Source organism: Podarcis erhardii, assembly GCF_964252035.2.
Source record: "Podarcis erhardii genome assembly, chromosome: 5".
Lineage (NCBI taxonomy): Eukaryota > Metazoa > Chordata > Lepidosauria > Squamata > Lacertidae > Podarcis > Podarcis erhardii.
Window position 1 is genome coordinate 27,193,570 of NC_138509.1, and position 26,488 is coordinate 27,220,057.

Sequence of the window (26,488 nt, forward strand, 5' to 3'; positions counted from 1 at the left end):
GGAATGGACTGTAATGATCATGAACCTACTTTACAAGTCTGTAGTGAGGATAATATGGGGATAAACCCCATGGCTGCTACCAGAAGAGTTCCTGGGGGAAAGGGCAAGATAAAAATATGAGGTGGAATTTCGAAGTTGCAAGAAAACAGGTATGATGTAATAATAATAATAATAATAATAATAATAATAATAATAATAATAATAATAAATTTTATTATTTATACCCCGCCCATCTGGCTGGGCTTCCCCAGCCACTCTGGGCAGCTTCCCCCAAAATATTAAAATACTATAATACATCAAACATTAAAAGCTTCCCTAAACATAATAATAATAACAACAATAATACTTTGTATTATTCCGCCTGTTTGGGAGTTCAAAGAACTTCATGTGCATTAGTTCAATAATGAATGCAAGGCAGGTAGATTTGAAGCTACAAATCCCCAGTTAATTTATTCTAGAGTTACTCTATTAAAATCACTGACTCCTCAGCACTCCCTGAGTTGCTGCATCCTGATTGTTTCAAGTGTCCGACTTAAATGATGGAATGTTGGTTTTGCTACTATAGCATTTTGCATTTTGCTCCTTTACTACCTTTGTGAGTTCTGTAAAACACAGTTTTGCTTATTCATCATGGGTGAAACGAGCTGGTATTTTTCCTGGAAGGTTACAGCTCCAAGCGCTTATTTCATGTTTTCTATGTTGTAACACGATCTGTTATGATAATTTTTAAAAGAGAGAGAGGTACTTATTTCATGTGTATTCTCTGCAGGCTCAACTAAATTTAAGCAGCTTTTCTATAAAATATATGTTTAAAGGCAGGAGGGATGCGGGCAGGGGGAATATTGTTAGTTTCTGATCTCGAAAACATGTGCAGGAAACCTGAGAATGTGCCAGTTTCTTTTGGTAGGAAACTTGTAGAATTTCTGTAGTATTTCTTTTGGGATTACATCACAGTTTCATTTAATTTTTAGGATAAGACTTAAATTCAATATTTGTATATAAGCCAGGGAAACTGTACCATAAACAGAGGAATTTTCTAGTGAGTCAGAGTTCCAGGAATCCCATATTTACTTAAGATCATTTATGTGAGGACTAGCTAGAACCATTAGTCATCTGGCTATGATTTTTTTTTTTTTAACCTTTGCAGGTTAATTGCATTTTCAAAAAGTGCGCTTAAGGCAGTGCCCAGAATACATGTATATATCTCCTGATTTCGAATTTCTTTCTAGATATCAGGGAAGGCACATCCCATTTTGCCGCTTGAGGTGAATCAGGAAGTGCTGTTTTGCCCTGCTGCTCCTGCCACCATATACCCGCTTTGGTCACTGCCCCATGCCCTGCCCCATCTGCTGCTGACAGAGAAGCAGCTGCACCACCGGTGCCAAATTTGATCAAGGGCACACCAATTTGGGGTGAGATTTCACCACAAACCGTGTGAAATCTTGGGTGCTCTGCAAGATCTCACCATCCTTCCGAAAATTGGCACTGATGATGGCGATGCTTCTCCACCAAAGGCAGAGGAGAAGAAGGAGTTGGTGGGGCACCTATGGGAATGCTGTCTGGGGGACTTCTGGCGCCTGAAGCAGCCTCATGGTTGGGCCAGCTCTGCCTGATATTTATGGATGGATATACAGTGGTACCTCGAGTTACAAATACCTCAGGTTTCAAACGCTTCAGGTTACAAACTCCGCTAACCTGGAAGAGTTACCTTGAGCTGAGAACTTTACCCCAGGATGAGAATGGAAATTGTGTGCCAGCAGTGCAGCGGCAGCAAGAGGCTCCATTAGCGAAAGCACGCCTCTAGTTAAGAACAGTTTCAGGTTAAGAATGGACCTCCGGAACGAATTAAGTTTGTAACTAGAGGTACCACTGTACAGTATATATTTTTTATCATGTAAAAAGTTGGCTTAAATAACAGATCCACTAAAAATGAAAATATCCACAGATGTGATGTTGCTATATCTATTGATGATGAAAAGCCAGCTTAATCTTTTAAGGCATTTACTATAGACGTATTTGAATGCGGGATCAGATTAAAGCAGAAAACACACAGATTTGTGGAATAGTGCTTTTGCCAATTTACTCCCTCCCCGATCAAATCGACTTGGCAAAGGAAGAAATAACCAAAGTAAAATGCTGCAATCTTTGAAAAAATCTCTGTAGCAATTGGCTGTAAGAGCTCTTGCTTCAATATATTGAATTAAGACCTTTGTAGCCATGGGCTCAGCTGCCAAGATGTCACTGAATGTTTATGAGCATTCCAACCACTCAAAACTTTAAAGCAAAAGTGTCAGCATATTAACCTAGGGAAAGATGAGTTTGTGTGGTGTTGGGTGGAAGGAGTAGACAGAAATGGTGTTTATCAACTTTTAGCTTGTGTGTTGTGTAGTGGGCACAAGCAGATGTCAACCTCCCCACCACCTCCTTCACTCCCTCCATCCTGGTGAGCAACAGGGACCCACCTAACAGGAAACTAGAATAGCAGCTCCGCCCCACCCAGCGAGCCACTTCTGGTAGAGTGGCCTTGTGCCCTACTTTACAGAGGACTTTCCTACATGAGAAGGACCCTTGGGGGCCAGCCCTCTCTTTGAAGGAATCTTCTGCTCCAAGAGCTATCTGGTCCAAGTCTGGTTTGCAGATAGAATAATTGCAGGAAGGGAGAGCCAGAGGCCTTGAGGTTTCCCATCAAGAATGAGCATCTGTCGAGCAGGTCACCTGGTCACTTTCCCCCAGTGTGGTGAGACGCATTGTATTTCCATTTTAATGATAGCTGTTGTTTCCAAATTTGCACCTCTATGTAGAAAGTAGAATACACAGGTTTTATTAAAATCTGCACCCTCTTTTTGCCCTTTCTTTGTTGTGGTGCATTGCCTCTTTTTGGTATTGCACTGGTGGCCACCCTACTAAATTGTTGTTGGTATGTGAGTGCTATTTCTGAGCACTGTGTGGGTGTTGTGCGTGAGTGTGTCTGAGAAAGTGAAAGAGGAAGAGGTACAGGAAAAGTTATTTCACACAAAAGCACGCACCCACAAATTTACCAATCTCCTCTTGGTTAGGATGCTCTGTTTCAGTGGTGGTGAAAATGAACCTGGCAAAAGCTTTATCGAAATGGCTGTAAGCGGACGTCACAGACTCAGAGCAATAACCTTTGCCGTGTATTGCGGAGCCAAATGTGACCTTCTCTTGGTTGTCTCTTGCAGGATGAAGTTGTTGCTGCTTCAGAGAAGGTTACGGTGAAGCTCGAAGACTTGGCCAAATGGGCCCAGGCAGATTTCTCCAAATGGAAATGTGGACTCCGGGGTGAAGCCATTAGACCTACGGAACTGAGAAAGAATGGTCAGAAGGAAGCGCTGAGCAGGTTCAGGCAAACCACACACAACAGCGGCCTCAACTTTAGAGACATTTTGAAGGAAAAAGCTGACCTTGGTAAGTACACAGTTCAGCTCCTATGCGATGGGTGCTGTGACTCTTGGCTGGAGAACTTTTCCATTGCGCTTGTCTGTTGGGTAAAGAGGCATGTGGCTGGGATCTAAAGAATCTGGCAACCATCTCCGCTACCCCAAGGTCTCTTTGTGATTGTGTACCTCAAATAAACCTCTTCCCCCTCTGCACACGCAGTCTTATACATCAAGCTGCTATATAAGGAGCTTCTGACATCAGGTTGTAATATTGCTCGAGGGGTCAGCAGGGCAAGGATGGGAGGTGGGGAGTTTTAAAATAACCCTACTAGGCATGCCTAAAGTAGCTCCTTCGATGTCATCTTGTCAGAGCCGGTGTAAGACGTCTTACCACCCGAGGCGTCCCATTCCGTGCACAGAACTTGACTAGACTGAAGTTAATGGCTACTTCAACACTGGTGACAGGACGGCATCCTTCACCACCCTCAAGGAAAACAGGTTTCAGGACACATGCAGCTCTGTCCTCCAAGGCACAGGAATGGCCAGATTGCTTTGGGGGATCAGGAGGATGTCACTGCTGCCCGCCCCTCATGTTCCAGCCACCTGAGGGGCCACCTTGCTCTGCCTAATATTAGGGCCAGCCCTAGATCCCATGAAACTTGACGGTCACACACTTTGACTTCAAGGAACGATGGGTCCCGTAGAACTATCTGTTTCTCTTTTGTTCTGGGATCTAACAGGGCAAAAAGCATCTGTAGAAAAAGCTGAACCAAGGTGTTTCTTTGTGGCCCGGGTTCCTTCCCACTGATTAACACGAGGCATAATAAAAAGTTATTCCATGTCGTACACCATCCCTAATGAGCCCGTTGTTGCTGAAAGTCCCCGCAGTTTCAGCTGTATCGTTGATGCCTGCCATTTCTACAACAGAAGCCCCCTTTAGTGTGTTGGGATACCCAGAACACACCAACACAGTGTCTTGACCTACTTGTGCAGTTCTTTGGATGCGCGTCATAGATTTTTATCACCCCCTCCCCTGTCCTGCACATTGCAGAAGGGGAAGTGTATTGATTCCACAGTTGAGTTGCAAGAAGCTGTACCTGCCCAGTTGTTGTTGTTTTTGAAAAGGTGATGTTTAAATAGCTCCAAGGGTAAGCCATAAATAGGAGATAAGAAATTAAAAGTGAAAACGCATGCCTTGCCATCCCAGTGAGACAATTGCCTTCAGCGTGTATTGAATACAAGGTTAAGTTGTTACTGGGTATAAATAGATGTAGCGTTGTTGATGGGAAGTTATATATCTATATATACTGTATCTATATAAAGTATACATTTCTTTAGTGGTATTTAGACCAGGGACAGTTTATGCAGGGTATTGCAATTTGTTATTAGGCCACCACCAGTGTACTCCGTTTAGAATCTGTACATGCACTGTTGCATCAAGGGCATTTGAATAGGCTGTTCTTTGGAAATTCCATTGCAAACTGACGTGATTTTCATCTCTTGTTCTAATGTGCAGATTAGAACATAGTTACCCCTTGGATTTCATTCTTTGTGATGCAGTTCTCAGCTCAAAAAGAGAGAAATGCATCAACTTACATTTAAAATGTGTATTTTTTTTATATAAAATACATTTTTAAATGTTTATTTTGTGAGGCGATGCATTCAGAAATATGTGTTTGAATTCTCATTTCAATGTGAAGGTCTGTCCAATTTTTAAAAAAATGCCATTTGTTGAGCAGATTTGTGAATGAATATTTGCTAAAGTGACATGGGCTAGAAATAGATTGGCCCATCCCTAAGATGAAGTCTGGTGTGATTTTTTTAAAAAATACCTTTAGACCAGTAAACTGAGGATGTGAGAGTAAATCAAACAGTTCATGGAGTAATCAGAAGACGGGCAAAAAATGTAAAGTAATTTTGGTCCCTTTCAGCCCTCTGTTGGAACTTACTTTTTCATCCCAATTAAATTCTATTAGACTTTTCCCATTTCAGGATAAATCTTACTCTTCGTGGCTTTTGACATTCAAATAGATAGTGTTTTCCCTTTGAGAGAATGAATGTTGCATCCCTTCTGCCATTTTACACATCTTTTTGCACGTGAAATCAGCACATATCCTGCTACCTACTGCTCCAGATACATGGCTATTATGCCATCGCTGTGTTTCTGTTGTGATTCTGCAGGAGGATGGAGAAAGCATGGCATGTGGTGGTACTGGGTGCAGAATTCAGTTTCTTGAGAACATTATCTTTCTTTTCTTTTTTAAAAGTTTCTAGTCCTTATGAACATACCTTTCAAATTTTGCAGTCAGTGCTTGCTCAAATCTTAACAAGAAGGGTGACAATAATATTTTGAACGACTGACAGCAGAGTTTTAGCATTTTTCATAGCTCCTTATGCTCTCCTATGACTATCAAAAAGCCATAATAAATTATGCAAAATAATGCAATTTAGCCAAATTCACGTAATTTATAGAGGGCGCAGAATCCAGATGTTCTGGGTACAGAATCTTTGCTGCCAGGAAATTTAATGTTAATAAAGTGCACATAGCCCACGGCTGGGTGTACCTTATGCCCTTCTGGTATTAGCACATGTTAACTGTGCCATTATGTTCTATTTTAATTAGCCGTAAGGGTGTTTATCTTTTTTCTGGATCGTTCCCGGTAGCTGGGATTGAAAGCTCCCAACTGCATCTGTTAAATCTGGGAAGCAGTACTGTGTGTTCTGGCATGCTTACTTAGAAGCAGGTTCTAAGACCTTGTGGTAGGTGCTTCCAAAGATGGCGGCCGTCCTATACACAGTGAGCTGGGAGTAAGCCCACTGAGTTCCATAGGGTTTACTTTAGGGTAGTCATTGGACTGTAAATGCATATAGAATCACGGCTCTGTAGCTGCAGCGAGTCTTGATGTTTGTCGAGACTTCACATGCCACCTCCAACATTCTGAGAATTGTGTGGCTGCTATGCAATCGGTATAAATTCATCTGAGTATAACTTTCCTTCAGAAGCATGATAGATGTTGCATGATAATGCATACCGTCTAACATTTTGTGGTGAAAAACCAGGATGCCATCTTGTGGGGCGGTGACCCACACGAGATTGTAGCCCCCAAAATGGCTGCTGTGCTCTCTGTGTCATTTGGGTTGGACTACGACTTCTATCCAGCCTTAGCCAGTGTGACCAATGATCAGGCATAATGGGAGTTTTATCAGGAGGACACCACATTGGCTACCCATGAGGTAAAACCTCTGGCCTAGCCCCTGTCCCCCTCTGTTCCTTTACTTCAGAGAAATCCCATCCAAGCCCAAGGCAAACTTCGTAGTAAGGGCGTTGTGGATTGGTGTGCATAAATAAGGCTATTTCTTTCATTTGTTTATCAAAATAACAGAAAAGCAACAATACTGTGCAGATAAAAATAGATTTGGTTGTGGAATGTATTATTCATAATGAGCATGGGAACCTGTTTTTCCAGAAGAATTGGTCTGATTAAATCACTCACTTGTAGGGCCTCTAGTTGTGTGGGTTTTTGTTTTGCTTTGTTTTTGTCTTCAAAATCATTGAAAGGGTTTTTTTTTAAAAAAGCAAATGAACTTGGATATCCATATTTGGTAAAGCAGAAGAAAATAGCTGACTGATGGGTTATTCATTTTCCAGATTTTTTCGCAACTATGCAGTGCAAACGTGTCTATTAAAGATGGGGAAGTTGATTTTTTGAAAAATACATATGTATCTTCATTGCTTGGTCTACCGTCTGCAAAGGGGGAAAATCAAATTATTTTATATAACACTGCTTCTTACAGAGTTCCTTTAAGTGAAGTATGAAAGCTGTAGTGTAAGCTTTATAGGCCTATAAATATGTCATTATAGCTGGACTACATTTATATCCTCTGGATTGGTGTTTAAGCCAAGAAAATATGTCTCTGCAGGTTGGGGTTTTTTTATTGAAACCCTTTGAGGCATACAACAAAATGTGTTTTAGGATAAGGTTATTAAAACAGCATTTTCATTTTTATTATTTTTTTGCAGTGGCTCACTGTCAATTACACCACCACAAACTGTCTGTGGATAGGCAGTTATGAATGGCTTCATCGCCAAACATGCCTTTAGAAAAAGAAAAAAAAGACAGAGGATTCAGATGGTTAGGAAGAGGTGTAGGGGAATTACCTAATTTAGCTCTCAAGGGCTCGATTTATTGGGGTGCTGTAGTATAGCCAGTTTAACCCCCCTTTGTGCCATTTGAACTCGTGCTGTGCCAAATATTTGTCTTGTGGTGTGTGTGCCCCCCCCCCCACTTTTGAATATTCTCCATGGGTTTACGAGAAGAGAAATTGAATTTGAACATTATGCTGGGGGAAAGAAAATTTTGGAGAAATTCTCAGGGGTGGGGTGTAGCTTTTGTTCTGCATAGCTTATTTTCAAGGTGGCCAAGGGGTGTTTCTGTAAATGACTTTTCTTTCATTCTGCAAAGCTTCTCTGCAGTGGCCAGTACTTCTCCAGCGATTTGTGCTTCCCTTAAAAAGAAAGTCGTTGACTGTACCGGTCTCGTCTCCCCCAAATAAAGGTTGAGAGGAAGACATTGCAGGGAAGCTTCTCCCGCTGGGGTCTTTTTAAGATCAGGAATTACAGGCAATTGGGAAGGCTGGAGAAACATCTGCTGGAAGTCTTCTGCCATCTCTCAAGAGCAAGAGAAGCCCAACCTTACATCCACCATGAGAAATAGGCATAAAAATCAAAGCCTCTTCCGTAGAGGAGGAAAACTTTCTAGAAATTTGATGGCTGATTTTGGCACAACAGCAGCTTAAACTCACATATTTGTTTGGTTTTCGTTTGAATGATTGAAAATCGTTACCTATGTGGGTTCAGACAAAAGTCCATGATATCTCTGGTTCAAAAGTTGAGGATATGTCTGCACCACAGTTTCTCTGGTATTTCAGCTTAAAAATGGTGTGAATCCTCTTGTGGAAAATGCACATTCCTCCTTCCCGCCCCCCTTTGAGGTACCCCCCCCCCACTGGTGTTGCAAACTGGGTTTCGTACTTTGTTTTATCCCGTGATGATTGCTCCATCTGTATATGTAAAAGAGACAGAAAATCAGTTTTCAACATGTGAGCATATTCTGTATGTTGGTTTGGACATCATGGCAAAACAGCATCTCAGCAAAGTGTGGGCTATGCTTGCAGTCCAACGTCACAATTGGAAGTGGGATTCCAGTTCTCATTTGGAGAGCAAGCTCAAGCCATAGTTTGCTGGTTTTAATGTTATGGCAAACTATGGGTTGTCTAGGTTAGGAAATTCAAGGCTGATCCAATCACTAAAGTAGGATTCAGCTACCAGCTGTAAACTAACCCAGTATGTAAATTTATAGAGGTTGTCATTGTATCCAGGGCTATCACCGCACCCTTTTAGATATGGCTGTGTGGGTGTGCCTTCGATGTTGCAAAGCAAATCATTAGAAGTTAGTTTCTTACCTGTTAACTGGCTGTTGCTCTCACACACAAGACCAGGCCTATAAACAACCACTTAGCTGCTCAGTTGTGACAAGTATTTTTTTCATTAAAAATAAATAAATCATAAATTGAATGAACATTGGCTTAAATTATTCCTGTCATGCCACAGGTACCTGACACCGAAATTTGTCTGCAAGCAGGTTAACACCTGCCTAAACTCTGTGAAGTGGAATTGTTAGACCCTGCTCTGACCATGCTTTATAACTTTCTCTTTCTATTCTTGACCTCTCTTCAGAGTGATAAGAAAGCTAGAAGTGCAAAAAACAACCCTTCACCCATTATGTAAAATAGATTCCTAATAATGTATAAATAAATCGTAATATCCATGTTCTGTCTAATGATCAGTTGGAGTAAATTACTACTTTAATGAGTAGACTGATGGGTTGTTTCCTTAGCTGCAGATTTGAAAACTGGGTTTTTGAATTGGACAGTCGTTGGCAGTCTCCCTGGGTTTTACTGTTGGTGGCATTGTTCTCTTGCTCTCAGTAACAAGTTTTAAGCTGATTTTGCAGGCAATGGCTTAGTTAATTGTGAGAAGCTACTGTGTTTATTAAATGCCCTGACAACCATCACTCTATCAATACTAGAACCTTAGGCTCTGTCCTTGAGGAAGGCTAACCCATTTGTTGTGCATTGAGCTTTCATAGTCTTGACTCTACTTTTTATAGGTTCTTGCCCACAGCATCTGAACCCGTCCGTGACACACTTGTTAGTTTTTAAGGTACCACAAAACTCCTTGGGTGTTTTGTCCCTCTGCTGAGATATTGTATATGCTTGTTTGTTTTAATCGCTGTAATTGTTTGTTGTAATTGTTTGATTGGTTTAAAGCAGAGCTGTTAAATTGAACTAATAGTTAACTATTTCCATAGTTTAATGAGCTGACTGCCCTTAGTTTTTCAAATTGAAACTGGCTTCTTTAATTGCTTTTTAATGTTCTCAGAAAACCATGTTTGCATAAGTATGTTTGTTTACTGCATTTTTTATTCCACCCTTTCTCCAGTGAGCTCATAGTGGCAGTTATGGGTCCTCCTCCCCCCTCGGCAGACTTGTAAAATAGATTATTTATGAATGTACTTCAGTTTATAATTTTTTTTTTTGTCATAGCATGCATGCTACTCAGTCCATACATTGTATCTTAAGTCCATTGATTTAAATATGTCTATTATGAGTATTGTCAACAGTTCCTTCTTTTGACCTTTTCTGAGAAAACAGTGTACAAATGTCCAACTTCTAGACTTCACTAATAAACATGGTGGTGTATAAAAAGAGCTGCATGAAAGCAGCTGGCAGAAATAAAACAAATATAAAGCAACAGAACCCAATAAGCGGGGAACTAAAAAGCCTAATAAATTTCTCAATAGGGCCTCACCGGGTGCCAAAATGACATCAAGATTGGGTGCCCAGTAAGCCTTCTAGGGGAGAGCACCCCTCCATCAATATACCACACCACGGAGTAAGCCTAGGCTGCCAGATAGTGTCTGACTGACCCAGTGCTCAGAGCATTTGTGCCTTGGGCCTAGCCCAAGCAACCCTCCTAATTCTCTATGTGGTTTTAATAGTTTCATGTACCGATTTGTCGAGGTGTTTTTTGTGTGTGTGTGTGCACACTAGTCTCTGATTCGGTGCCGGAGGCATCAACATTTGTCCTCCTTGTTGTTGTCTTTAGGACTTACAATGATTCTTTCATTTCTCCTTTATCACATTCCTTTTTCAATCTAAATCTTGTGGTTTAACTCAACACATTGATTTTCTGCTCAGCTGAATGTCTCCCATGGAGTTTGGTTCTTTCTTTGGGTGATTCACTGGTAAGTCATCCATTTTAAAATAACTTCTTTTCCTCCTCCCATTTAGCTCCCCCACCCCAGTGTATTTTACTTTCTTTAGATTTTGTTACTCTTATCAAAACCGTCATCAAGTCTTGGTAGATCTGTGATGTCTTTTCACCAATTCTTTTGTAAAGGACTGTATACAAATAGAGCTGCTGTAATAATATGGATAGGAGTCGCTGGTTTCAATTTACTGGGGTTTTGTTTTTGTCTCATTTGGACTAATGTAGTGTGTTTGTTTTAAAAATGTTGCTTCACATTGTATGCTATAGATATGTTTCTTCCACAATGGGGAGAATGCTGTTGGCACTTGGGTCTTGCTTGTGAGCTTCCCATAGGGATCTGGCCACTGTGAGAAAAGGATGCTGGACTAGGTAAGCCTTTGGCCTGATTCAGCAGTGCTGCTCTTGTTGATACTCAGAATTCAGAATTTGTTTGGACTATAAATACCTCAGAGACCACCTTCTGTTTAAACTGCAGGTGCCTGTTTAATTGATTGTACCATCCATGCATCACGCTGAACAACAAATGTACATAAAAAGTCTTCTTGGTAGCTGCTCCACCATTTGTGGAGCTCATAGGCTTGAGTTTATGCTCCTGTCTTCTATTTGTCAAAGTCTGCGCCTGCATATAGGAGCTGTAAATGTTTCTTCTTTGGGTTGGCAGTCAATGGCTAGGATTAAACAGGTGTGGGGTACCTGAAATTTCACCAGATATTTTGTGTGTGTGTGTGTGTGTGTGTGTGTGTGTGTGTGTGTGTAATTGTTGCAACACTTAAGTTTTATGGGGAGATGTCTGTACATAGTAACATGGTAGACATGTGCTAGGCATCTGTGGTCAACTGAGTCTCCTCCCCCCCCCTTTCTGCTTCAGTTTTTGTCTCCATTTTTCGCAGGCGACCTTGCTTCCTGCCCCTTAACATTTTTTTGCTTATTCTACATCTCTTTATTCCGTTAAGTGTAACAGTCAGAATTCTATGGCATCAAGTTAATGCTATCGTTCAATAAATGTGTTTGTAGCACGTAAGTCTGGACCTTGTAGATTAGCCCTGAAATCACAAGATGATGGTAGGACAACTTGGACATCTATGGAGGTCATAGTTCAGTAGGAGCACAAATACTTGCATGCAGAAGGTCTCAATTCCAATCCCTGGTTGCCTTCAGTTAAAGGACCTTGGATAGCACTAGGCTATATACAATACAACATGAACCAAGTCCTTGACCCAATGATAGTGAAACTCCAAAGAAGCAGTTAACATTTGGTTTTATTATCTCTATAGGTTTCACCCAAGCACTATTTTCTGTCTTCTTATGAAGGTTAGTTAACTTTCCCCACCCCCAGATTTTTCAGGGCCACAACTGTACCTTCAAACCAAAGTGACTGGAAGGATTTGCCTGTGGTTTATGTTTGGCCATGTGCTCTTTGAATCCCCCTGGACTACTCAGTTGCCTAGTGAGAATTTTGATGATTCAAGTACTGTTGATTTTTAGCTTCTCCAGGGATGCAATATTTCATGAGTTTCAACACCCATGGCAGTGGTAGTATATTTAAACCTGCTGAAAATTTTGCCCTTGACTGGCCCTAGATGGCCTCCTTATTGTCTTGTCTGAAGCCCCTTTTCAGTTTGTGATATAAAATCATTGAGGGAGAAAGTTCAGCCTACCATGTTTTGCTCATCAAGCTGAGCTCATCAAATTGATAGAGTCAGTATTTAATCTCCTGTTTTGACATCCTTCCAAACTGTTCCCGTCTGTAAATTACACAAGATACGAATTCTCGGTGTGCTAATATTTTGTTTGCATTATCATTTATCTTGATTTAAAGCCTATCCTATTCCAAAGGCCTGGAGTGGGAACAAAAGTATAAAGCCTGCAGCAAAACAGAGTAAAAGCCAAACACGTTAAGATACATTGAAAGTCCCTGACCCTGACCCATAGCCAACACTTTTGTGATGGGGGCAGACTTAGTGGCATACTGGCAGAGCATCATAAGCAATGCAAAATGGTGCAGCATAAATTCAAATGGTGTAATATGTTTAAATTGAAGTGATGAGCACACTATGTAATTAACTGATCTCTCCAAAATTCCTTAAAAGAGCATCATCAAGTTCATACCAGTCATCACAGTGTCTTTGTACTCCTTGGTTGAAAATGTAAGAAGGTTGGAGCAAGTTTACTTCTTGCTGAGCAACTGGTTAGTTTACCACAAATAAAAGGACTAGAAACTTTAAAAAATAAAAATGGAAAATTCAGGGAATGGGCTTGGAATATAGGAGTGGACACCCCTCTACCCCGCTGCACTTAACTTTACCACCTCTGATTTGTCAAGGAATGTAAATACACACCTGAATATATTGTTTTACCTTCTAGCTTGATTTAGATGGAGCTCTCAAGCTGCAATATATTGCTATTGACTTATGCAGGACCTTCATTATATCCAATGTTTGTTTCCTTTCTACCCCTATAATTCAGTTTGTAGTTTCTAGGCTGTATATATATATATACGTTGTTGGACTAGAAAGAAGGCCATGATAAGCACTTTAAGCTTCATTGGTTTCAGTGGGCCAGCTGGAGCATTTGGTTAGCCTTCTCCAGCTGAAATCAGTAAGATTTTAAAGTACACAGCTTTGTCTGGATCGTGCCCTTAAATGTGAAACTACTTTTTTCTCTGTTGAAATACCTGTAAGAAAACTGGTTTTGCTTAAAGTATACTGGTAGGACAGAGGGTGTAATCCTCGTCATAAACTGAAGTTGATTGAATATTCCTGATTAAACAGGTATGTGAAATTGCCTAGTAGTCTTGTAATACCAGTATTGTACAATTACGCTTACAAACTTAACAGACGTAACATAAACGACTTTGAGAAATTGCAACCCACATGCATTAGCATAGCCCTGTTTCATTATAAAAATAGGGTAAAGCAAGTAATTAAAAGCTATTGGTGTTCTGTGAGCATATTTATCAGATTTTAGTTGGTTTCCTCTCTTTGGTAACATCAAGATAACCTTACTATTACAGTACAGGGCTGTCTTGCAATAAATAACACTGCTTTATTTACTATCCTGTATATTAGTCCTTAATTGTCATTTGATCCTTCCTTGTCATGAGCTTGTCCTCCAATGATTTTGAAATGGTGTCAGAACTCCTGGTGTACATGTGGAATATTATGGGCTCTTGCTGTGGAAGTATTTATTTAAGACTTTTATATTTATTTAAACGAGTTCTTTGTTACAGGGATAATTATTAATGACTACAGTAAAATGGATGAATAAGAACTGAGATGAAGAGCACAGGCTGACAGGAAAGCTAAACCAAACCTGGATTAGTGGACTTCCTTGCGAGACCAGTGTGTAGTAAATCACTGGTACAATATTATACTATATGAAGTCAAACAATGAGAACGTGCACTTTTTAAAAAAGAACTGATTTGCTGGCAGGATCTGGTTGGGCAAGTTGTGATTGCGTAAACTTTGTTTACTAAGATCTGCTATTCTAAATGAATTCCTCCCTAATTTAATTTGCACAGCTAAGTTGCCTTTGCAACATGATAAAGAAATGCTTTTCTCATTTGTGGGTAATATAGAGGGGTCATTGATATGGCAATCCTAGCAAAACTGAACACAATCATGTTTACTTCTGAGTAGACACCACATAGATTGGACCTCCTAAAGAAGGAAGATACTTCCACAGCTCATGACATATAACTGCTGGAATTCTTGCATCAATATTTGTGGGGAAGTGAAATTGGGAAAGAGCCTAGTTACCAAAGAATGTGTCCTAACCATTTCTACCACCACCTTAAACTTTTAAATATGTATATCGCACTCCTGTTTTGCGATTGCCAGTTTAGTAACTTTGTGGGCACGTTGACAGCCAGAGCATTACATGTGGCTTGAGTAATGTGTCTGGATATGCTTTGTAAGCAGGTATTATTCTGACAGTGTTCCAAAGGCCATCTTCAATTTGTCTGTGCTCAACTTTGTTACGCTGTGAAAGGCGGGGGGGGGGGGGAGAGAAAAAGGTAATTCAGCAGAGCATTGCGCTGTCGGCTAGAGACATCACACTTCAGAATATAAATATTGCTGAGGACAAATGAATCATTAACAGAACAGGAGCATGAAATATCTGATGAATGAACTCCAGGAACCTGCATTGGAATAAATTTAATATCTCTAGGCAGCACCATAATATACAAAGCATCCATGCTATTTCCACATATGTTAGGTTAGATGTGTGTATATGTGTGTGTGTACACACACACACACACACATACACACACACACGGAGTGTATTTATCTCATGACCTATAATTGTGAATTTATAAGTGCATACAAGGAGAGGGATTTGATGGCGTAATAAGCCACGAGATGATAAATTCTTAATTTTACCAGTATCAGGAGATATATTTACAGCTTTCTTCGAAGTCATATCTTACGGCTCAGAGAGGAAGCATGAGTGTGGCCATTGTCCTTTATAGGCTTGTGAATCCTATTAGCGAAAAAAGGGGAGGTATTGATGATACACTAGTAGTACTGCTCCATATTACATAGATTTTATAATAAATTACACACACACACACACACACACACACACACACACACACAGAGGGAGAACCGCTTTCCTTTCCTGTGTCTTCTTTTTTCCTTTGACTGGTGCTGGTGAAAGGAACAGAGGGATAGTTTGACGATGCATCTGCTGATTTTCTCCAGCATTTATAACTCGCTGCCTTAGTATCTTTTCACACTTTATTACAGAACAGCAGAACTGGCGAAACTTGAATGTTCTAGTCCTAGTTCTTTCCCTCCAAGTACAGATAAACACGTTTAAAACAAAAACATGTTTTTAAATCTCATGGGGAAATCAGCAACCATTAGGATTTTTATAGCAAGAGTGGGACTTTGCGGAAGTGCTTTTGTCAAACTGAACAGGGCAGTACATATAGGGCAATGTCTGTTATTAACACAGGGAAATTGGGGGGGGGGGGAGGTCCGGAGCATGTGCAAGTTGCAGAAGGCTTGTGCTAGTTTCAATCCACCAAGCCAAACCCACCAGCCTACCAGGGGCTCAGTAGCTATGAAAAGCCCTGCTGGATCAGCCCTCTCACCTAGCATCCTCCCCCCCCCCCCAGTGGCAAACCTATAGGGACTGTATAAACTGGAAATGAAGGCAGTAGCAATCTCCCACTCTCATTCTCCAGCAGCCATTATTCAGACTATTGATATCCAGTTTTCAACCCTGGAAAAATGAATGGATCCTATGTAATCTTGCGATGGTGTTAGGAGGAGCACATATTGTGTGGGATGGGTGGGGTGAGTATATTATCCCTCTCTGGGCTCTAGTAATTTGTTTGTTCAAATACAGAAACTAAAAATACCTTTATTCCGCAATGTGAGCATAGTTACATATTTATACTAGCATCTGGCCTGAGGAACTGAATACTCCATTCTTTAAATAGCTTCACTCGAGTGCTCAAATACTTTCAGACTAGAACATTACCCTACAGTCATACACCTTGTTTACATATCCACATTAAAAAGCCAGTAAGAAAAACTTCAAAATGCAAAGCGATAGGATTTTTGTTGTGTGTGTTTTGCTAAAAATAATGATAAATAAAATCCTCCTAATGTAGTGTTTTGAAGTTCCTTTTTGTTTATTCCATTTATGACTTTCTGGGTACATAGTTTATTACGATGAATACCATGTTTCAGACAAGGAGGAAATTCTTTGAGGGAAGTATATGCAATTCCAGATGCTCAACAAATGGTACAAATGCAAACCATTGTGTGCCTGAGCTCAGCCAATGCCTTTGGCCTTTGCATGATATGCCTTTGGGTGGTGGATAACTTTTGTTATCCACCCGGGAGAAATAATGGCTAGACCACATAAAGAAAAGCGTTAATGTAATATCCTAAATGGGTAAACATTATAAACAGGTGGCTAATGATTAGCTGTTTCAGTCCAAAGGGACAAAGTATCTTTTTAAAAAAAGGTCTTATGATCCTTGCCCAGCTTTCTTCCAAAGGAGCTATAATTTCCAAGTAGTATATTAGGAACTTCCAGTGAATTTGGAAACACTGAACCTTCCAGATTTAAAACACAGACCTAGTTAATGTCATGTAGGACCAGGGATCAAGAAGTACAGGCACACTGTTAACTAGTTAATTTAATGACTACTTTTTAAAATGTGATTTTAATCAGATCTGTCCTTATAAAAGGGTGTGTGTTGACAGCATAAAGCCTTGTGAGGCTACAGATGCATCTGTAAAGAGACTGAATCAACATGTTAAGCTCTCTGTGCAAATTAACCCCCAAGGATGGTTTGTTTGTTTGTTTGCTTGTTTGTTTTCTATGCCACCCTTCACCCAAAGATCGCAGGATGGTTTACAATATAAAAACACAAAAATATATAGCACAATCACAAACAAAAACAATACCCCCCCATGGTTTAAAAGGCCATAGATTGTTTAATTAGTCAAAGGCGCCAGGCGAGCCTCCCTGGGGAGAGCATTCCACAAGCAGACGGATGACCAGGAAAATTCAAACATCCAACTTCAAGAGCAGATTCGTGCAACCATTTTTGACCTATGACGCTTTCAGCTGTGATGCAGCATCCTGCAGCAGACATATTTGGGAGCATCCAATGGGCTCGCATGTTCCTCCTGTGCGTCTTCCAGGGGCATCCTGCCCTTTGATTTCCTGCTGTTTTAACTCATAATAGTTAGCACCAAGCTTTGCTAACCTGTAGATGTAGGGATGAGTCTGGCTGGGTTGTTCTTATCCCTTACTACATCCTTTGCCTTCTTCATCCTACATCCCCTTTGGTTAAGTCTTCCTCTCAAACAACATGACTGATCATTATTCCTGATCCACATCTTGTGTTGTCAGTGGAACAAAGTATTTTCAACATTTCATTATTTTAAATTCTCTGAAGCTTTTAAGTTATCAGGATATGAAAGGGGGCACTTTTCAAATATTGGGAGGCCCCCTATGTTCAACTGCATAGGTTTAAAAATGTCACAACTAGTAGTATTTTGCCCATATTTAACAAATGCCTGTTCTTGCTGACTTTGTAAATTACTGATAATATTTTCTACAGTTATCTCCATAACTGAGAAAAGGAATTCCCATATCAGGGGGTGGGGGGAGCCCATATGAGAGAGAAGGAGGCCACAGGGTTCGGAGCCTATAAGACTTCTGGAACTGAGTCGTCAGAATACTGCATCCATGTTGTGGACCAATGTGCATTTGAAGTGCTTGTGTAAATCTACTCGATAAGATCCTGACATGGCACAGAGGGAAGCAAAATCGCAGCAATATTATTACTTGTTTTCATTTTTGGCCACATTTAGGGTTCGCTGTGAGTCAAAGAGAGAATTTATAACTCCCATGTAACCCACAGAGTGTATCAATACAGTGGTACCTCAGGTTAAAGACGCTTCAGGTTACAGACTCCGCTAACCCAGAAATAGTACCTCAGGTTCAGAACTTTGCTTCAGGATGAGAACAGAAATTGTGCGGTGGTGGAGCGGCGGCAGAGGGAGGCCCCATTAGCTAAAGTGGTACCTCAGGTTAAGAACAGTTTCAGGTTAAGAACGGACCTCCGGAACGAATTAAGTTTTTAACCAGAGGTACCACTGTACTACAAATTTAAATTATTTTAAAATTCATTTCCTTGCCCCAGGGAAACCTGGAAACCTTAACTCTTGGAGGGGTATGTGTGTCTAATAATCTTTGACACAGTTGGCAGTACTTCCATCAGTACTTGGAATTCTTGGGGATGAGGGGAGCCATGAATGAAATTGATACATTTGTATAGTCGATAGGCCTACGGTGAGCTTAATACTACCGATAACAAGGCGCAAAGTCTGTAATATCAGAGATATAGCCAGCAGCATAGACTGTGAACACCTTCCTTTGCAGGACTTAATAGCCAGAGATAGCATGGTACTGGGTGTATTTGGCTGGGTGAATCATTGCCGTCAGTGGTTTGACACTTTCGCAACAGTCTCTGTGGCTATATCCTTGGCTCATGATGAACAGCTTTGGAGTGTGGGTGTGCACACGTCTGACAGAAGCCAACCTTACCGCTGGTATACTTGTAGCATCAAAGCCCTTGCCTGAAATGGTTATGATACCAAAGTGGATCAGTAATAGTGTTTGTACTCCTAGTCCTAACTGAACAATTATTGTTTAATGTTGCCTTTGGGACATCCAAAGGGCTGGCACAACTGCCGTTTATTGCTTGACGAACTTGAAAGGGGAACTGTTTTTGGGGAGCAGGGAGTAATAGTGTGTGGGTGTGCTGATTGATTTTTGTAAACAAGTCACTTCTACTTTCTAGGAAAACACAGCAATTAATTCTCTTGGGAAAAGAGAGAGATGATTGTAACAACAGTACTTTTCAGCTAGGTTGCCTGACATGCCCAGAGCATGTAAACATGGTGAGTGGGCATGTCAAAGGCTGTTCTGCATACCTGATCTAGCAGGTAATAATAATTCCAAATATTTAGAAGTCATCTAGGCGGCAAGGGTTTTGGGGTTGGGCACGTACCAGGGTTTTGCTCCAAGTACTTGACTAGGGAGGAAATGATTTGCGGGAAATTTTCTGTCCTTTCCATCACTCAGGCTTAGAATATAAGCAGCTTCAAGGTGCCTCCTACCCATGCATGTAATTTCGTAAGCACTACCCGGCATAAGACCCATTCCTACAAAGAGCTGACTTCCTCATTTTTGGCAAACAATGCCTAGGTGTTATAGGAAGCTCTGGAAAGAACTTTACAGGAAGAATCAAGATCACACTATTTCACTGTAATGCACAGCCATTTTTATACATTTCACTTCCCTCTACAGCCCTTGCAGATACTGCCTTCTTAACCCTTGGATCCACTATTAGTGATGCATTTACATGTCACTGGTTTATGCTAAATTGCGGAATTCCCTCCCCACTTCTAGCAATTTTATTGTGCAGTTTCCACCATTTGGTGAAGCTTCACCTCTTACCCAGACTTTTGACCCCGATACAGTCATACCTCGGGTTGAAGTCGCTTCAGGTTAAGGCTTTTCGGGTTGCACCCTGCAGCGACCTGGAAGTAACGGAGTGCATTACTTCCGGGTTTCGCTGCTTGCACATGCGCAGATGCTCAAAATGACGTCACGTGCATGTGTGGAAGCAGCGAATCACGACCCGCGCACGTGCAGACGCGGGTTGCGTTCACTTCAGTATGCAAAGGGGGCTCCAGAATGGATCCCGTTCGCATCCAGAGATACCACTGTATATATGACCCTCCCTATTCCCCTGGTGGTGAATTTTAAAATCTGATTTTAATATTGTATTTTTATATCGTTGTAACCTACTTGGGGACCTTGTGGTGAAGGGTCAGTGAGAAATGATTATCACCATCATCATTGCTGGCTCAGACCATCTAGTTGAGTATGGTCTACTCTGAGTGACAGCAGCTATCTGAGTTCGAAGGAACAGGTCTTTCCTAGCCCAACTGCCTGAGAACCTTTTAACTGGAGATTTCAGAGACTGAGCCAGGACCTTCTGCTACAAAGCAAGGGCTCTACCACTCAGATATGTTGAAAGGACCCAAATAGATTGTGTAATCAAAATTAGTATGTAGCTTGTCTACAATTTCACTTGCATTTGGGGGAGGAGGTAGCAAGTGATTTTATCTTATCACCGTGTGAGATTGTGTCCACATTTAGTAATACACCTGGACCGCTTGTAAACCATTAGCTTTAGCGCTATTGAAGTGACCCTGCTAATTGTGAGAGTCCCAACCACAAAATTGGTCCTTGTGCATGGTGCTGGGTAATTTAAATGATACCCAAGCTACTTGGAGTTGTTCACACAAAAGTGACACACAACTAGGACCTCTTCGCCCAAGCCTTTGGCTAGTTGAAGAATTCAAAACTGCTATGCAGGTGGCTATTGCTTCTATTTGTATTATGTCATGTATTGTTGTGTAAATGAAGGGTGGTATAGAAATGTAATATTAAAATCAGTAGTTGGATTTCTGTGTAACACTCTGGTGTAATGTCCATGAAATCCACAGTCTGTCCTGGAAAAAGACATTTCCAGTCCCAGACCTCTATCTGGGAGAACAGATGGCACCTACGGATATCGAAGTTGTCTACCCCTGATCTTTCAAGGAAGGTGAATTCCTCCCTGAAATTACTGCAAGGTGAATTCAAACTGAGTAACTAACCAAACTTTCCCCCCCCTCAAAAAAACCAAAACACAATTGAATTCTGAACCAGACCAATCTAGACAAAGGAAATGTTATTTTAGTGAAGATTAAATTTATGTCTGAGATATAGAAAGATTATTGTGTCTGCTTCAGATGTAATTTCATGCCTGAGAATTTACATTGTAGGAAAACTGGTCTGGATCACATTAGCCAGGGTCCTGTTTTGCTGTCAGTTTAATTAAATGGAAACTGCTGGCAAGGAGACGGCAATAGGTTTATAGAGGCAATGCTATTTTGTACGTTAGAACAGAAGAGAGTGCTCAGGTCTTCCAGTTCAAAAAGGACACAAAAACAGAACTGGTGATTCACCCTTGTTTACAGTGATCTTAGTGATGTTAACGCCAGTTAACACATTTAATACACAAAATGCTATGCTGTGTGCAACAGCAGAGCACTTCCAAGTTTTGAAAGCCTTGACCTCCAACAAAGAGGCTATTACCTCTTCCTTTCTTCCTTTTAAAAAGTTTTTTTATCCAGAGAGCCCGCTGATCTTCAAAAGTATATCCTTTTCCTTTTCTGTTTTATGTGAATATAGGTTGACGCGATGTGTAAATGGTGTTCTTTCTCCTTGCTGCAATGTTTGTCACCAAGCCCACAACACATGAACGAAATCCTCTATAATCAGGAACAGCGATTTATCTGTTAACTGTGTTTGGCCTCCTGCCTTTTGGCTTTGATTTTTGGGAGAAGTATATTTGGTTAACTTATAAAGGCAAAAAGCACCAAATTCACTTGTAGGAAAATCAGGGGCGGGTGGAAGTGGGGGAACAGAGAGAAAAACATGTTTTCTTTCTCTCCCCTCCCTTCTCAGTTCTGTTTATTATGACATTTTGTGCTGTACGTTCTGCAGTATTTCTCAAGTGAAGTACAGGAATCCAGACCTGCTCTTCAAATCTGACTCTGCTCCATATGACTCAGAAGTGTGACTGAAAATGAATGTTTATGTCTGTCGATAGTAGCTCTCTTTCTATGCAGCCTAAAATTACATCAAGCAATTTATGTTCCAGTCCTGTTTATAGAGCTGACTTGTATTTTTGCTGAACTTGAGATTTGTTTTTTAAACTTTGTGGAAATTTTCAACAAAACCCATGAACTCAGAGGTGACCTAAAAACAGGAACATTTGGGCTTTTCTCCCAGTTCGTTAAAGTTGTGCAAAGAAAATTTGAAAGAGAAAAAAAAATTATATCCCTCACCGGCCCCTTAACACATTTAAATCTTGGTTCTTTGCCCTTACCCATACATACCCTCTCTAGTGCAAGTGGTTCATTACACTGACATCTTCCTGTTTGCATAAGTTAAAGAACTGAGGAAATGATGTCATAAAAGTGAAAGTTGAGCAACTAAGAGCGGAATATATTTTTTTAGTCATAGCATTTTCTTTCAGTTGTCTTTCTTTCTTTCTTTCTATTTACAGTGGTGCCTCGCAACACGAAATTAATCCGTTCCGTGAGGCTCTTCGTATAGCGGTTTTTTCGTCTTGTGAAGCAAGCCCATTGACAGCTTAGCGGATTAGCGCTATTAGCGGTTTAGTGGCTTTTAGTGGATCAGCTGATAAGCGGCTTATCAGCGGATCAGCTGATAAGCAGTTTAGCGGCTTAGGAAAAGGGGGGGGAGGGGAAAAAACCCGCAGGAACTCGCAAGACATTTTTGTCTTGCGAAGCAAGCCCATAGGGAAATTCGTTTTGCGAAGCGCCTCCAAAATGGAAAACCCTTTCGTCTAGCGGGTTTTCCGTCTTGCGAGGCGTTCGTCTTGCGGGGCACCACTGTAATGGTAACACGCCTTGAATGTGATCTTACCCCCTCCCCCAAATTTTTTGACACCCACCCAATGTTGATACATGAGAGCTACTGGTCAAATATGCATCCAAAGACTTCTCCAAAGCCAGCAGATATGACTGGCAAGATGGTAGTAAAGTCGTACCTTGGAAGTTGAACGGAATCCGTTCCGGAAATCCGTTCAAATTCCAGAATGTTTGGAAACCAAAGCGCGGCTTCTAATTGGCTGGCAGATGTTCGGCTTCCAAAAAGAATTAAAAAAACCAGAACACTCGCTTCCGGGTTTCAATCATTCATGACCTGATTTATTTGAGATCCAAGGTACAACTGTACCATGAAACATGAGAGAAAGAAGTGGTTTGGGTGTGATGCCAGATTATGGTTTGGCATTATGTAAACAAGGTTTAGTTGAACTTTTGGGCTCCCCACTCCCTGCTTTCTTGGTTTGATGCAGACCAGAGTTTCCCATTTTGTTCAAGTAAGCAAACTATGGTTTGTCTCCAACCAAGAAAGCAGAGACAGAATTCCTGTGATGGAGAGGAGGGTGGTGGCATGCAACCAAACCTGACTCACATAACCATGGTTTGTTGTTCTATCTAGACTCCATGACTCCATCCTTCTCATTATTAAGTCTTTGTAGCTGAGAATATGTGTAAATGTAGGTTTTCTGCCTGATAACAGAATGCTGTTGACTTCCATTGGAGAGAGACCATTGAGAGTGCTTAACTCTTCCACATTGAAATGTGTGCTTGGCTTTGGGTGAATTGTGCCCAGGGTTTCAATTTAATTTTCACTTTTAAAATTCAAATTAGGGAGAGTTCTTTGTCTTTCATGTCTAGAATGAGGAACTGACCTTCTAAATGGGGAACATTCAAAGGCCTTTGAAATTAGTTTTAGATCTGGGATATCTTAGACCATAAGGTTAAACGGAAGAATTAAAGCTTGTTCTCGCTGTTCTGCGACACCAGGTGATTACTTGCAGGTGTGAGAAAGTCATGTTACACCACAGGCAGAGCTTTGGGATCTCACGTAAATCATACGCGAGTTCACACATTCAGCCCGAGATTCATTGATTGATGAGGATCAAATGATGTTCATGTACATTTGGATTAGCTTTTTCTTGTTACTTTGGGTGGCTGCAATGTAAAGTTGGTTTAGCTAACTGAGTAACTCTTTTTCATTACATTCAGAAAAGTATCCAAGTGTTTTTTGGATCTCCTATCCTCTCAGAATGATCACTTGACCATGACTTAAGAGACCCGATGTATCTCATGATCAAAATCCGACTTTTACAATTGACTGGAAACCAAGTCCCTTAAGAGGTTTTATTATGATTGTGGTTATTTTGCTATGTTCACGGACTTTGGCCCCTTCTTTGCAAGACCACCCCCATTCACATATAGATGTAGTGTGAATAAAGTTATTGTGTTCCTCCTTAGCTCAGTTGGTAGAACACGAGATTATTAATCTCAGGGTCATGGATTCGAGCTCTACATTGGGCAAAATATTCCTGCATTGCATGGGTTGGACTAGATGACCCTTGTGGTCCCTTCTAACTCTACAAATTCTATTATTACCTTTGTCCCTGGGCAACTGATGGATAATGGGAGGAGTGTACATTTTCAAAAATCTCCTGCACTTCCTGTGTCCCTCTTTGCCATTTCCCATGATGTTTTTGCATTAGGGGATCTGTTTGAGTCAGGGTTTAGCACAGAGAGTCATTGTTAAACCACTGTCTGGAGTATGTGAATTAAGAATGAAGCATAACTTACCCGCTGAGCATATGCAGAGTGCATTTTTCTCAGACTATGCAACCATAGCATGTCCTTGAATATTGTGTGCCTGGGAGCCAGGATTCCATGAGATGTGGACAGGGTTTAAATCTGTCACTTGTTGTGTGGAGAGGGGTGTGTGAGTTTTGGTGAGATTAATAAATGTTCCTTGTCTTTCATGCCTAGACTTTAAAATGAGGAACTGACTCCTTCTGAATGAGGAACAGTCAGAGGCCTTTAAAATTAGTTTTAGATCGGGGATATCCTTGACAGTGAGGTCAAACTTGAGAATTAATTACTGCTCTCACTGTTCTGCTTTTGCCCTACCTGCTTTGGAACATATGCAGATTCCCGCCCCCCCCCAAAAAAAGTTGGCTTCATGACATTGCAATATTTTCATGGCAGAAGACATTCTTTTAAACTGTCTGCCACATTTTAAATGTTCTGTGTTACCTTCACCATTTGAGTGATTACAGTGGTACCTCGGGTTAAGAACTTAATTCGTTCTGGAGGTCCGCTCTTAACCTGAAACTGTTCTTAACCTGAAGCACCACTTTAGCTAATGGGGCCTCCTGCTGCTGTGCCGCCGCCGCCGGAGCACGATTTCTGTTCTCATCCTGAAGCAAAGATCTTAACCTGAAGCACTATTTCTGGGTTAGCGGAGTCTGTAACCTGAAGTGTATGTAACCTGAAGCATATGTAACCCGGGGTATCCACTGTATTAAAAATGAGTTGATTTAAATGGCCTTGACGAAACTTGTATGCCTTGAGAAAGAGCTACCCTAAAAACATGTTGGATTAAAATATGTTGCCTTTGCTTTCTTTTTAACCTACACAGCTAGGGTCCTCCAGCTTACATATCCTCAGGCAGTTTTTAATTGCTGACCCTTGCCTTCAAATATCAGATGCTTTACTAAGAAAGGAGAAACGATTTCTTAGTCATAATGGCGCTGAGAATCTCTGCCAATAGAACGATTTAGTCTCTGAACACTGAAGTGTCATATTTTGTTCAGCTAGTTTATTTTAGGTTTTTTTTGTTTCCCACTTCATGACAGTGTTTCAAATACCAATAGTGATTTATGGAACTTCAAAGCCATGGGACATTAAAACAAAGCATGCTCAGTATATTGTTTCTGGCATTATCCAATTATCCAATTGAAATTAAGCATGTAATAATAGTGTAACTGAAATATCCATCTTTTGGAATTGGAATTAATGAAGACTCTCTCTCTGCCACCATGCTTAAGTCTCCATTTTGGCTCACTTATGTCTACTTTTGCCTTTGTTTTCTTTCCATACAAGGAATGCAAGTAAAATATACCCCTGAAATAGCTGGCAAGGCTGTACAAAAGGACAATTTTGACAGCGGATAGAATACAGTGAAACAGAAGCCAAGGTGCAGCTAACTTTTAGCATGCTTACAGTCCATTAATCTTAGTGGGAGATGTACATGCTTAACGCTTTCCATATTGAAATTAATGTAATTTATGCATGCTGAATTTAGCTGAATCAACGTGCAGAGTGATTATCTTCACCAGAAAATGGAAGACTTCTAAAATGTTGCCGCATTCCTACTGCTGTACTCAAGACTTACTGGCATCAATACGGTGCAAGTAATGTTGCCATATGTCCTCTTTTTTCCAGGACACATAAGTCCTCTTTTTCATGGGTAGGGCCATCATAGCGATCCATAGTTAAAAGTAGAAGTCACCAAATGTGTCCGCTTTTTTTGCGCTTCAAAATATGGCAACCCTAGACATGCGCCACAAAACTGGTGATCCCTGACGTGGCTGTATGTCCCCATACACATCAAATTGCACATTGACCCAATTCAGTGGGCACTGGTGTCAGGGAAAGAAACAGTACAGCTCAGGAGGCCAGGCCTAGTGAGTCCACAGCAACTGTTCTCAGTAGATCTTGCCCCTATGAGACAGATGTGAGGACTTAAGGTTCCCGCCTT

General features: G+C 40.9%; 1 protein-coding gene across 4 annotated transcripts in view; it reads left to right on the forward strand.

The window, feature by feature from the left end:
- Nucleotides 1-26,488, forward strand: part of ARID5B (AT-rich interaction domain 5B) — a 175,667-nt gene that overhangs the window by 32,678 nt on the left and 116,501 nt on the right. For 3 of the 4 annotated variants that reach the window (XM_081861124.1, XM_081861123.1, XM_081861122.1), the window contains exon 3: nt 3,201-3,426. Coding sequence is in view for 2 of the 4 variants with exons in the window: in XM_081861123.1 (XP_081717249.1) it covers nt 3,201-3,426 (226 nt within the window). In the remaining 2 variants the exon portion in view is untranslated. Of the gene's footprint in view, nt 1-3,200; nt 3,427-10,685; nt 10,706-26,488 lie in introns of those variants that run through there. The other variant, XM_081861126.1, reaches the window with a different exon arrangement.